Below are 14,649 nucleotides of genomic sequence, written 5' to 3' on the forward strand. Positions count from 1 at the left end.
TTCGCGTAATTAACGCCCTTGCATAATTTACGCATCCCAATATTTTTGGGTCCAAAGTGGACAAAAAACAAATGTTCACGTATTTGACGCTCCCACAACTTCGAACATCCATCACGCAGCTCCGGTTGCGTTTCGAAACTACTCAAGTAGCAGGCTTCCTATTGCGAAAGCGGGCATTCCAGATACAGGGCAACGTGTTGTTATTAGCCGGCACTAGTTTTACGAGTGTTTCGGGTACGTGACATTCTGTGATCTCAAAATTGTCAGTCCACAGTATTCTAGTAATACTGCATCATACTAACTTGCGGTGATCAGTTACGCCGAAACATACGGGAAGAGGGCAGCGAGTATTCAATGCCCAAATGAAAAGTGCGCTACCGCGGTAACAGAAGTGCACTTCAAGCGGCCAACATGTCTCGCAAAGCATTTCGCGGACCAAAAAGCAGCAAGTTTCCGCAAGTAGAGAAGGATCTGCTTAAATATATGATTTTGTGACGCAACGTTGGATAAGCAATTTCTCACGAAATGCAGTATTTTAAAGAATGTGAAATAACCGCTGCACATGGAATCAGTGTCTCGGATTTGAAGGTTAGCCGAGTCTTGATTAATTTTATGAAGAGAAATGGACTTCCTCTTCGGCGAAGAACATCATCATGCCAAAAATGACGAATGATTTAAACCATTTTCATCGTTTTGTGACTGAGAAGCGTAAAGTGAGGAATATTTGATCTCCCTTATAGGAACCGCAGATCAGACGCCAATCAGTTTCCATATGCCACAAAGTCGAACAATCGATAAGAAAGGATCATACAGTGTTATCGTACGCGCTACCGGAAGCAAAAAACAACGATGTACTGCAATGCTTGCTATAACAGCTGATCTCAGAAAGCTTACACCTTACATTGATCTAAAACGAAAAACAATGCCCAAAGCAAAATTTCCGCGAGTGATCCACGTTCGTATTCAAGAAGAAGAAGGATGGATGGACACGTCACTCGTACAAGATTGGATACGAACGGTTTGGAGTAATGTAGCAGGGTCCCTCCTTCGATGCCCGGCCCTTCTCGTGTTGGACAGTTTTTTTGCCGGTGTGTCATTGTTATGGCATTACATGAATTGTACTTTTATTAGTTCATGTTTTCACTCCAGGTCGTATTGTCAGCTCGTAATGGGAAGAATATTTTCCAGTCGGTACTTCCATCCCACGTGTCTAACTTACCTGATGTACCCTATTTGAATTTTCAGGAAAAATCTCACTCCGGAATTTTACGCCAAATGACGATAACCGCAAACGAGTTGAACCAGTTGTGTTTTTATATTATATTTGATGTATCTTTTAAATGTAAATGAATTGTAAATATCTTAATTGCTTGAATAATTTACGCATCCGAAGTTTTCGCCTGTATTTTTCGTCAAAAAGTGCGTTAATTACGCGAGAAAATACGATATTATGCATTTTGTTGCGTGTCGGTGTGACATAAATATTATTATTTGTTTAAGTGTCATAAATGATAATGATAAGGTACATTTTCTTGTAACCACTTTTATGTTTTGGTAGTTTAAGATTTGAAATTTAACGGTCAATTCGCATTGTAACTGTAGATATGTATGCCTTTTATCTTGACCTTTTTTCACCTAGACTGTGGTGAAATATGTGTGATGAAATCCAGGAATAAAAAAATCTTCCTATTTTTGGTTTCTAAAAGTTGGCAGGTATGATGTAGGTGTGATAAAATGAAAGTGATAACACAGAAATGATGAAGTTTTGGCAGTAGACAGCTTTTGAATGGATGAAGTTCCTGCTATTCTAATACCGGATTATTCACTGGAGCCATGAGCTAAATGTCAGTGTAATATTGTGTTTTGTGCAAGTATTTTGAAAGATTTTTCATGTTACATTTATTATGTAAGAGACCTGTCTACCCAATCTTCATTAACATGTTTTCAGATGTGTGAATGGGACAAGGTCTATCATTGGAATACATTTCTAGAACTGTTGGACACAGCTTGAAAATTTTAATTGCAATACCATGATTATTTTGGCTACTTATTCTTGCAGATTTAAGTTGACTTTTTAATAATTTTTTTTACGTACTCAGAAGTGTGACACTTCCCGATTCAAAACAGATTTCATTATTTGTGTTGTAAACATATAGGTAACCAGTTAAAGCTTTAATCTCTTCTAGCAAAGAACATTGAGTATTTTGTTCATTATTCATTTTCTTTACAGGCATGCATGGGCGTGAAGTGATAGAGCAAGTGGAGAAGGGCTATCGTATGCCAAAACCTTTGACGCATAGCATACCTGATAGCATCTACAAACTAATGCTTACTTGCTGGGATGCTGAACCAGAGAGAAGACCAACTTTTGAGTTCCTTAATCACTTCTTTGAAGATTATACCATTACCTCAGAAGTACCCTATAGAGAAGTGGTTGACTGAAACAGTATTTATAGGCATAAATTAATTCTTTGTTGACAAAAATAATCTGTTAGTGCAGTCATTTTTGTCCCCCCCCCCCCTTTCCTCTTTGTAAGTGGAGAATATTTATCCAGGCTCGTTTAATGTGTGAGAATGAAAAGCACTGTTGAAATAAATATTGGAGCCCTTTCTTCCTATGGACTCCCTCCACTGTGAGGATATTGTGGAAAAGGGGCAGTATTGTGAAATAGGTCTGCATTATGCAAATTGAAAGGCATTGCTAATACATGAACTAATTCCCAGTGCCTGTGATAAGTTATTAGCTTCCGAATGCTCAACCAGCGTGAATGGAAAAGAACACAGCTGTCACACTTTGTGCTTCTGCAGATGTCAGTGTAATATTGTGAAGGAAGAAGTGTTACTGAGAAGCAAATAGTGACTATTCTACTAGGATATAAACAACTATATTTCCAGTTCAAGTAACATAATTTGTATGTAAAGTTTGAGCTTAGTGTATATTTCTACTTCAGCTCTTAAAACAGTGCTAAAGAAGCCCTGTGGGCAGACTGAAAATAATAACCAGTTGAGACACTTAATTCCTCTTGAGACATTTTTGCACGCACACAGCTTTCATATTGCACTAATATGAATTTTAAAAGTACATTAGCTTTGTAACTGTTTTATATCATTTTGCATATTTCATATGTTTAGACAGTTTTCTTGAATTGTACAAGTTCTGCATCTTCAAAACTTGATTTTTTGTCTCCTTGAGTTTCAGCTTGTCTGCCGTAAGATATTTGCCAAATATGCAGTCATTTCAGGGAATTGGTAATGATAGCCATTCTTTTTCTGCATATAATTCAAAATATCCAGATGCTCTATTTTTCCTTATATTTTCAAGATTTCTAAGATTTCTCCAGAAATGAAGACTGTACCTTGATTTATGCCAGTTATATTTCAGAGATACCATACCGTATTGTTCTTTTTATTCCTAACAATCAATCAGTCACTACTGATCTGCATTTAGGGCAGTCACCCAGGTGGCAGATTCCCTATCTGTTGTTTTCCTAGCCTTTTCTTAAATGATTTCAAAGAAATTGGAAATTTATTGAACATCTCCCTTGTTAGCCGTCCCCGCAGTGTAGGGGTAGTGCGCCTGCCTCTTACCCAGAGGCCCCGGATTTGATTTCTGGCCAGGTCAGGGATTTTTACCTGGATCTGAGGGCTGGTTCGAGGTCCACTCAGTCTACGTGATTACAGTTGAGGAGCTATCTGGCGGTGAGATAGCGGCCTCGGTCTAGGAAGCCAAGAATAACGGCCGAGTGGATTTGTCGTGCTGACCACACAACACCTCATAATCTGCAGGCCTTGGGGCTGAGCAGCGGTCACTTGGTAGGCCATGGCTCTTTGGGGCTGTTGCACCATGGGTGGGGGTTCCCTTGGTAAGTTATTCCAATCCCTAACTCCCTTTCCTATAAACGAATATTTGTCCCAGTCTTAACTTTTTCCTGTTAACCATATATTATTCTTTCATTGCTAATCCTTTCCCTCTTAAATTTCAGTGGGTTTTTTTTTTTTCTGTTGATCAACCTATTTTCTTGTGAACATTTTGCACACATATGTAAAAAGTCCTTTTCAAAAAGCCATAAAGAAAACTGAGTGTAATGGTGTTAACTTTTAACTGTGTCTGAAACTGAAGAGTTTTGTTGGACAGCATTGGCTGCTGGTTTCTTGGATGATTTAATTGGTAAGATATCACATTTAAATTTACAAGATAAATTGCATAAGATATTCATTGGTTCAAGATTTTATTCCCTCCGATATGGTTTTGTTGTTCACTTACAGCATCCCATTTCAAAATGATTCAATGTAAATATGTGTTATAAACTTCGTATACTTCTAGAGAATAGTTTTGACTGGTATTCTTAAGCATAGTCAGATACTGTTTTCAATTCAGAATCAGCTTATTTTTTTATTTCAAATAGAATTGAAAACATTCACTGCCCAAGAAATTTAAACCTGAACTATTCTCTAAATACATTCCAAAATTGTAATTAATTTTTCCTTTCCCTGTAAATATCTCGATGTAATGCTTTGTAAATTATAATTTAAACTACCTCTATCTCAAGAAAGATGTTTGGTTAAAAAATCCTGGATATTAATACAGGAATACTACTTATATACTGGAGGCAAACATTTCAAAGTATTTGTCATATATTTTTTGACTTTTGTGTGTGCATATATGGTTGAGAAGATCACAAATCTACACTATTGAGAATAAAAAGTTGTAACGATTGTATGAGAATCTGTAGTCCTTGCAGGAAACATCCTGTTGGAAACTAATTACAAGGGGAACACCTCATTGTTTACTTTTAAGGGCAATAAAATAACAGTTTAGTGTGAACTCTCTTCCCAAGTATTAAGAATAGATAAAATTGAGGGGAAGTGGCTTCTCATAAATAATGGAAACAAAATTCAGTTTCTCTCTTTTGTTTGGGATATTGGTTATCTCTGTTTCCTCCACTAGCTTGAACTACTGCAGCACAGCAGCTTGGCATATTTCTGATCAGCCTTTGAATTTTTATGTTGTGGAATTTCTTTCCACTTGTCTCGTAGAGCTTCTGCTAACTATTGCAGTGTTTGTAGAGGATGTGAGTGCTCCCTAACATGTCATTTAAGATGGTTTCAAATGTATTCAGTGGAATTAAGATTGGGGCTGCATGGTAACCACTCCAGAACATTGTTATTGTCTTAAAAAATACTGCACTGGCCGAAGGACATGAGAGTGATCATTGTCATGTGTCGGTATAAAATTCTCACTGACAAGGGGAAGGTACTATCTGGAAAATAGGCTTTGGGGGCAGGCCGCATGATTGTGGTAGTAGTGTACCCTCAATTAAAATACTAGGATGCACTGGCCAGTCAGTCACATGATAAAAATGCTTCAATGTATTTGTAGCAGCTTATTAAAAAATGTTTCTCCCTCACATACCATTGGGTAGCTGAGGCAGTAGCATTCTGACTTCAAGAGCATGAAGTTTGGGGTTTGATTCTCCCTTTATATGAATCATTATTTTGTGAATTTTATTCAGCATCTCCCTTTTTTTTTTTTTTAAATGCTTTTTCCTAAACTACCCTACAGACACCGTCTGCCGCTGGCTCAAAATCTGATGAAAGACAATTACTCAGGACTGCAAACCTGGAATGAAGAATGGATTGCTTTTGCCCGTAATAAATGGAGATTGATCTTCAACCCTACACAGACCCCGCCTGGATTTCATCTCCTGCGGAGTGTATGGGTTTCACTAAACAGTGTGTGCACTGGGCATGGAAAAAATTGGCTTTTCGACACATTCTTGGAGCCTATGGTTTTCTCCAGGCTGTGACTTTGGGGAAGATGTTCAGACAGTGTTGCACATCACCTACGGTTACCCACACAGAGCCTTGTGCAAAACTATCGACGACCTTTTGACAGCATCGACGAAAGCTATTCAGTGGCTGCTCAATTAGACATCCTAGTTTAGTTCGTGTTTTCCTTCTATTAATTTATGTATATTTATATTTTGCTTCATTTCTATTTATTTTTCTTTCTCTTTTCTGTAGTGTACATATCTCTCTCCATTTCTGCATTGAGTTTGTCCTTCACTTTTTATTTTGTCTTATAAATCATTCATTGTGTTTTCATCAGGTTCATTCTTCCTCCCGTGCGTGTAGAGGCGCGCGGCTGTGAGCTTGCATCCGGGAGATAGTAGGTTCGAATCCCACTATCGGCAGCCCTGAAAATGGTTTTCCGTGGTTTCCCATTTTCACACCAGGCAAATGCTGGGGCTGTACCTTAATTAAGGCCACGGCCGCTTCCTTCCAACTCCTAGGCCTTTCCTATCCCATCGTCGCCATAAGACCTATCTGTGTCGGTGCGACGTAAAGCCCCTAGCAAAAAAAAAACAAAAAAAAAAAAAACAAAAAAAAAACAAAACATTCTTCCTCAGTTTTTGTGTGGCTAACTTCTGCCATAAGCTAAATAAATAAAAACAATCTTTTCCAAAATAATTTTCACAAAACTTCTTCAGTATCTAACATTCTTTTCCAAATATAATTTTATATTGAATTACTTGGTATTTTATGCAGAATATTGTATATGGAATCAGCATTTTGGAAGTAAATGCAATTACTCATACAAGAAACATTCGTTATGAGGCTATGGTTTTCACTTGACTATCAGTGTGCAGCTCCACTTCAATACAGAAGGTTGGGAGCATCTAGACATGCCATGTTGTGGATTTATCCTGAGTAGGGGAGAATCAGGAACATGTGGGTCACTAAGCGACTGAAAATAAAATAAGAACGTCCACTTTATTTCACCATTGATTAGAAGTATTTTATGGTGTCTTGTGAAATAAAGTAGTTTTCAAAAACATTCTTCAAGGGAAATTTTGATGAGCAAAGAAATTCCTGGTCTTTGGGAGGTTGAAGAGAAAAATTCTGAAGAATGAGTGTTCAGTGAAACATTAAAATTGCAATTAAAGGATGCAGTGGTGTATAATGGAGGATTGCTCGCTGTGAATAATTTGAATGCTTCATAATCTTCAGTTGCAATAAATATATCATGCTAGGACAAGAACTTTACGAAAATACACTAGAAATGTTGGGTGAGAAACTGCTTGTAAGTGAAAAGACAGTTAAGAAGTGTGTGAAGAAATGGTTTTTGAAATAATTGAAGAAAATTATTCATCGGGCAAGTATGAACCAGTAGGGGGGTCGTCAATATTGCCAAAGGACGTCCTACTCAAACAAACTTTGCAAAAGAAGGGATGCAGTCGTTCAAAAAAATATTACATATCCTGGCGGGAACAAGATAAGGATAGGGAAATGCATTCAATAAATATTCTGTTATTGACTCATGGAATATTATTCTGGTGTTTTATTTCTTGGCTATTCATGTGAGAAGAAGTGTATACCTTGCTCCGTACAGAATATTCTGTATAAAATACCACGTAAATACTGCATTAAAAAATATATATTATTTTCCAAATAATGTTGGAAAATTTAAAAAGTTTTGCGATTTTTGGAAATGTTTATGCAAGTTCAGAAAAGAGTATTTAAACATCTTTAAAAGACAGGGATGCTGAACAAAATTCCTTAAAAAATGATTGAGGGAAAGGAAAATAAATGTGTGGATAGAGAATTAAACTGCAAACTTCATGCTCATGAAGCCGGAATGCTACTATCTCAGCCACCCAACAAGTTGTCAGCGGAAAATGCTCATTTAATATGTAAACCGCTAATACCAAAAGGAGATGTAATTACATCACAAAATGTGACTCTCTTCCATTGCTGTAGCTGTCAGTTTCTGTGATACTCTGGAAAGCGCTATCTCATTTGTTTTCATCATCTGGTTAAATAAGGAAGTATTTTCTACCTTGTGCATCTCAAATGACTTGAATGAACCTATAATGTATTGTTTGATCCTTTGTCCTGTAGCTTGTTGAAAATTCTGTTGTAGTTCTCACGTTCTTGTACAATGCTCAGATAGTGATCCTCTGCAGGAGTACTGTACATCTGCTTTGACAGCCTGACCTTGGTTTCCTTTGGACAGTGTATCACTTATTGAACTGTTTCCATTCTGATTGATGACACATATCTCTGAGTGTGGTCCGCTTCAACCAGAGTTACTCCATGACTGGCTTCCTCCACTGCCAAATACCTATTCAGCCTGCATTTTCCATGTTCTGCAATGGGTATAGTCCCCTTCGCTTGGTGTTTCTGTGCTAGAAACAATACACAGACCCATATCATGTCCTTGCCTCTTTTTCCAGCATATAAGGTTACTCATTTGAAATTAATAACAAGGTTGAGTTGTCATGGTAAGAAAATGATTTCAGTACAAATATTTCTTCGTAGATCACAAATCATTAAAACTTATGTCTTCATCTTGCGGAGTGTTTATAACAAGCAATTTAACAGGGACTACCAAACAAAGGTTATTATTAGAAGATTTGTATGTCAGAAGTCCAGATTCATCAAATTTTGTCAATGATGCCTATATGTTACTTTATATTTACTTTACTTGCCAAATTACACATAAATTACATAAAATATATCACTGTTATTTCTCTCAAAGAGCACACAGATTTAAAATTTCCCTGTAGAATCAATATTTTTTGTAGAATGAGATATGTAAGATTCATCCGAAGGTAAACGTTCAAGAATTTCTTATACTTCGATAGTCTGGTTACAAATCAAATTTTATATACTTGCAATTTGTCAAATTCTCATTTATGTACATCTAAAAATATTGTACTGGGCATATACAGTAACTTATACACTGTACAGAAAGTTTGGTTTGGAAATTTGATTGGAGATGCTACTTGTTTTAGAAAGCATTAAATATTTTCCAAATTGAGGATTCGTTTTTGAGAAAATAATAAAATCTTCAGAAACATTTGGCTTGAACTTACTTTTCTTTGTGCCATACAGAGAAGTTGAGTAGCTGATAAAATATTCTTGCATGGAATCCTTGATTTTTTTTAAAAAAGAAGTTCTTAAAAAATGAAGTGAAAAACAGACACATTAAATTAATTCTTTATCTCATTTTATTTTCTGGATCCTATTCACTTTACCAAGAAATTGTGTGTGAAATTATTTAATTAGCTATTTAAATTCTCATTATTGGCACAAAGAAAAGTATGAATGAGCAAATTATTTTTGTAATATCAAATTCAAATGAGAGTTTCAATTACTTGCACATGCCCATATGCCTTCACACCATTTCCCTAACCATAAATATTCTAATTTAATAATAATAATAATAATAATAATAATAATAATAATAATAATAATAATAATAATAATAATAATTTTATTTTGTCCTTCAGGTATTCTTTTATGCGCTGGTAAATCTTAACAACACAAGGCTGATGTTTTTTAGCATCTTCTACTGAATTGAATTCAAACTTGCTAACTTGGGCTCAGAAAGCTAATGCTCTGTTGTCTGAGCCACTTGGCCCACCTTTAATTTAATTACTTACAATTATCTTCCTTGATGTTGTTATGAGAAGTATTTAGACTCGGTACTTAATATGAAGATCTGTAATTGTGCCCCACATAGATTCAGTTTCTTAAAAATCTGGTGCTGAATACTGTTACTAATCTTCCAGATATTCGCCTTTTGACCTGCTACTTGCTATATGGCTGTAACCCAATTCTCCAGCAAGTAAGGATACCAAAGAGACCATGGTTATCATGGTGTATCATAAATATTAAAATAAATCTTATGGAACTTCACAGTTTCAGGTATAAAATACACTTAAATTATTGATATTGGAAGATATACCTTGCATAATCTTCAGAAGTTTCTATCTACACTACTTCTAATAAAATACTGTCATAACTTTAAGGGTTTTATTTCACAGACGTAATGTAAATTCAAGGAAAAATCAAATGCATCTATGTATCTTTCTTGTTAGGTGTACGGTACTTGCTGGCAAATTGTGTTTGAGGAAGCCATGCTGTTTAGTATAGGGATTCCCAACTAGCACTTTACTGTGTCAAGAAATGTAAAAAGTGAATTTTAATGTTTCATCAGCAAATTTGTAGAATACTTCAATATTAGAGTTGGTAACGGTACATTCAGAACTTTTTTAACCACATTTTATGTAGCTAACTTGTGCTTGTTGATCAGTTGGTCATACATAGCCAGTATCTGAGAAGAGAAAGGACTTTTACCTTTCGACTTTTCTGACAAAGTAGATGTTTTAATCTAATTGTTAAATAGAAAATGAACAGCCCATTGGTATGTGCTGTGTTTCTATATTGTGAGAGAGACCAATTTATTGGGTTAGATTAGTGGATAATCGTGGCAGGACATTACCCATTTACGTTACGAAGTACTTATATTGTTGGTATTGTTGGTGCCTCTTTGTTTTAAAAGACTAAAAAGACTATAAATTGAGTTCCAGGACCTGTCTTTCCTACACTGAGCATAATCTGTTGGCAATTCATAACTTAACCAGAGACTGGCAAAATTTACAAGCTATATCAATCCCAAAAGCTACCATTGTTATTCCAAAAATGAATTTCTTACGACTTGCTCAGTTTGTAACAATATAATGAAAATCATCTGCACATTGGCATTAATAATAGAAATTCTGACTTAAATTTTATAGAAATACTAGCTGATGTACCCGTGCTCCGCTATGGAATTCTACATTGTATACAGAATTCTATGTTAAGTAGTGTACATCTTGTGAGCAAGATTGTATTATATTGCATAGCAACGTTACCCTAGAAATGCGACAGGGAAGTCACCAAATATCTTTTCTCGTATGAAAACTGGGTTAGGGAATTTTCATTGTGATGGTAGGTCTGCTTGCCTACTATCAGTCACAATCAGGTTTGGGAGTTTTCATTATAATGGCAGACACTCACTCTCCACCTGCTTTTTTACATTCTCAGAAAGACTGCCTTAGTGGTTTTCCCAAGTGAAATGAGCATAGGTCATTAAAATGACATCAGTAGGAATGGCGCAATTAAAAGCAATATGAAATACTTGATCAAATGAAAAACCATGCATTTTCTCACTTTTAACGAACAGTACTACGCTGCCGAACTAACAGTCCAAAGTTCCAGAGCTGGAATGACCAAGCTGCACAGCCTTGATCCGTGAACACTCTTCGTCTTTTTTTCGTCGGGGGGGGGGGGGGGGAGGGGGGATGTTCGAATAGTGGAGAGTCCCAGGAGGACGAATCTATGCCCTTTTACTAATCTCTTTCCTAGGAATACCCGATGAGTCAGAAAATCTCATTTCACTACACTAGTGGCGGAAAAATCTATTTGACTTGGAGGTAAATTTTGCCTTCAAGTCAGAGGAGAAAACCCCTCTTCACGGCTAATTTGGAACAAAATGAATGTAGAAATTAATAAAAGTGAAGAGGAAGACACTTTTCTTAAGTAACGTCTCTTTTCAGGGTTGAATTTTGAATTATTTAGTAAATTGTAGAGCTATAATTTGAAATAGGCTTAAATTGTAATTCTAGACCAGGTCATACTACTATTACTAAGTGAGCCTCTGCCAAATCTGCACACTGCTCATTCAAAACAGCGCGTCAGAGTAGGGAGCAAATAGCTGGAATACTGATGAACCAGTGTATTACGTACCAGCAGTATCAGACAATGTATGAACCAGAGGAATGGCATGCTAAAGAAAAAAGTTTTCTAACTCCCCAGCTCTTTCCCGCCAATATTGAGTCAGGCTGTTATACTCGGTACGCAACAGTAATCCCATTTATCGGAGTTGAGGGCACGATAAGAGGCAAAGAACATCACAACAAACAATGGTCAATATAATGTTATTGTTGATCAATGTTATGCGCTTTCATTACTGTAGACCTTCGCATTTAGTTTTCTTCCGACTCTGAAATACTACTCTTATCACAGTCGGTACGGTAAAACTGAATAAAACATAAATGATCGGAAATTGTATTCTCTATAACTTTAGTTATGTAGTACTTTTCTATAGGAGCAGTAACGAAGGTATTAAAAATTAAATTTTAGGCGCCTACCCCTAAACTACCATTTCACCCAGGTTCAGTAAAATTGTTTATAGCTTAGACTACAGTTTTTTCTTCCCTGAATCTATATACAGATTTTCATTAAATTCTGTTCACCCATTTTCTCGTGGCTCGGCGTTGATGTGCACTTAGCAACAAAAATCGAAATTCATGAATATCAGTGTTATCATAGCCGGTACGGTAAAATTGTACGACATAAATGATCGAAAATTTAATTCTATGTAACTTTAGTTATGTAGTATTTATCGACAGGACCACTTAAAATATAAATATTTGAGAAATGAATTTTAGGCCTTCCCCTAAACTACCATTTCACTCAGCGTGAAAAAATTATTTATAGCCTAGATTGTAGTGCCTCATCCCCCGACTTTACATACCGATTTTCATTAAATTCTCTTCAGCCGTTTTCAAGTGATGCGTGTACATACAGACAGATAGACAGACAGACAGAAATTATGGAAAAGAAAAAACTGCATTTCCTTGTCACGGTGGACATGAACGATACAGAAATACCATTTTTTTTTTTTCAATTCTGAGCAATGTACAGACACAACTCTTATTTTATATGTATAGATTTGTCACTGTCTTACAAAACAGCCTGTAAGCATGTTCAACAGTAGGCCCTATAGTATTTGTCTCGACTGAATCACAAGTTGCAAAAGGTTGGGAATCTCTGATTTACTACATAAGTTAAGAAATATATTTTCCCTCAACTTCATATTATGTTTTCTAAAATTCTGGCTATATGATACAAGATTTCAGAAGTAGTAGTATGGAAAGTAATTGCCATTTCTACAGGTGAAATAAATTATCTCCGAAACTGTTGTAGTACAAATTCAGATGTATTCTATAAAATATTACCTTCTGGAAGATTTGGAAAGAGGATTTTATTGCCATCTAATCTACTAATAACTTGAAGAGTTATAAATTATAGCTAGCCCCATGGTATTGGAATAGTGTGCCTGTCCCTTACCTGGAGGCCCCGGGTTTGATTCCTGGCCAGGTCAGGGATGTTTACCTGGATCTGAGGGCTGGTTTGAGGTCCACTCGACCTACATGATTACAATTGAACAGCTATCTGATGGTGAGATAGCACCTCCGCTTTAGAAAGCCAAGAATAAGGGCCGAGGGGATTCATCGTGCTGACCACACGACACCTTGTAATCTGCAGGCCTTCAGGCTGAGCAGTTGTTGCTTGGTAGGTCATGGTCCTTTGGAGCTGTTGCACTATGCAGTCTGGTTTAGTTCGGTTATGAATGATAGGAAAGATTGTGTATGCCATGGTAAAATTAGAAAGTGTGTTCTGAATTCAAGTACGGTACAAGGAAACAACCATAGTTAGATTGGTAAACATTTCTAGTAGGCCAAAATCAGATGGTGGAAGTGTTATTGGAAAACTTTTCTCATTGAGGCTTGTAATATGTACTGTATTACATAAAATTGTAGTTTTTGGTGGACCATTACTTCCTATTTAATATAGTGTTAACGCATACTGTACTTGGTTCTGTATGAGATGTAAAATATTTCTGGAATATTATCATGTGAAATCACTTTAATCCAGCACTTGAACAGTAACAGCTTTTGGTCTGTCTGCAGGGCTGATGTATACACTGCTATTGTACAGCAGCTATATTGACCCTCTATGACCAAAATAATCGTATGAATCATCACACAATATACAAATATACAAATATTCAGAAATATTTGTTTTATCAGCAAATACAGTACATGCCTCCATCCATATTAGAAATATAGAAACATTAATGAAGTTTGTTTTTCTTACATCATTTAAGGGAAGATGCTGGAGGAGAGACTATGCTGCCTCCTTTCTGTTCATGTATGATACAATCTCCATGAAAGTGAAGTGTGTATAATTACCGTAAATATTACGTATGAACATAACATGCAATACATAGAATATTAAACAGCGTGTGCATAAATTAATCGTAGAATATTTACAGTATTTTTTTCTCTCCATAAATCCAATATTCTAGCTCTTCCAGTAATCTGACATCCCTCCGAGGCAGAGAGGAATGGACTACTGAGATTGTATGAGAGACCATTTTTTTGTGCAGACATGAACTTTTTTTATATCTTCACCTTGTGCCTACTGTTAAGGGCATGTTATTAATAATTTTTTACCTAGTGTTGCAAGGTATATTGTGGAATAAAGTATGTGCCCTAATTTTGTTTTGTATTAAATAATGCCAAGTTTTTTAAATAATACAAAATAACCTACTTTTCATGGCAAAATGTTGTATTTTTGTTATCTATGAAAGACCCCCTAGCAGTTACAAATATTATATTGTAATACAGACAATATTTTATCCAGAGGAAGGTTTATAATCTGTAACAAATTATTTTTTCCTTTCCAAGATCAGTCAGTGTTCATCAGAAATTATAGAAAATTATACCATTTCTTACGTTTTCTTGTGGTCACTAGTTGAATTAGATTCAGTATGTGATTTAGTATCAGAGAAATAAGTGCTCATAGACTTGCCAGGTAAAAAGTAAAGATCATCTAATCATCCCATCAAGTTTGTTTTTTAGATTGTACTTGATTGGATATATATAAATAAAAATAGGTCAGAACTAAAAGATCCATAGCAAAATAAATCACTGGGTGAGCTGATCATGCAGTTAGGGCGTGCAGCTGTTA

At 36.0% G+C, this 14,649-nt stretch overlaps 1 protein-coding gene across 1 annotated transcript in view; it reads left to right on the forward strand.

The window, feature by feature from the left end:
* The window catches only part of Src64B (Tyrosine-protein kinase Src64B), a 367,972-nt gene extending 359,914 nt beyond the window's left edge, over positions 1-8,058 (forward strand). Inside the window, exons 11-13 of the mRNA XM_068225019.1 lie at positions 2,231-4,168; positions 5,564-6,125; positions 6,411-8,058. Of these exons, the coding sequence (XP_068081120.1) occupies positions 2,231-2,442 (212 nt within the window). The 3' untranslated portion in view covers positions 2,443-4,168; positions 5,564-6,125; positions 6,411-8,058. The remainder of the gene's footprint in view (positions 1-2,230; positions 4,169-5,563; positions 6,126-6,410) is intronic.
* Positions 8,059-14,649: the final 6,591 nt, after the last annotated feature.

This window comes from Anabrus simplex, chromosome 1, assembly GCF_040414725.1.
Source record: "Anabrus simplex isolate iqAnaSimp1 chromosome 1, ASM4041472v1, whole genome shotgun sequence".
Lineage (NCBI taxonomy): Eukaryota > Metazoa > Arthropoda > Insecta > Orthoptera > Tettigoniidae > Anabrus > Anabrus simplex.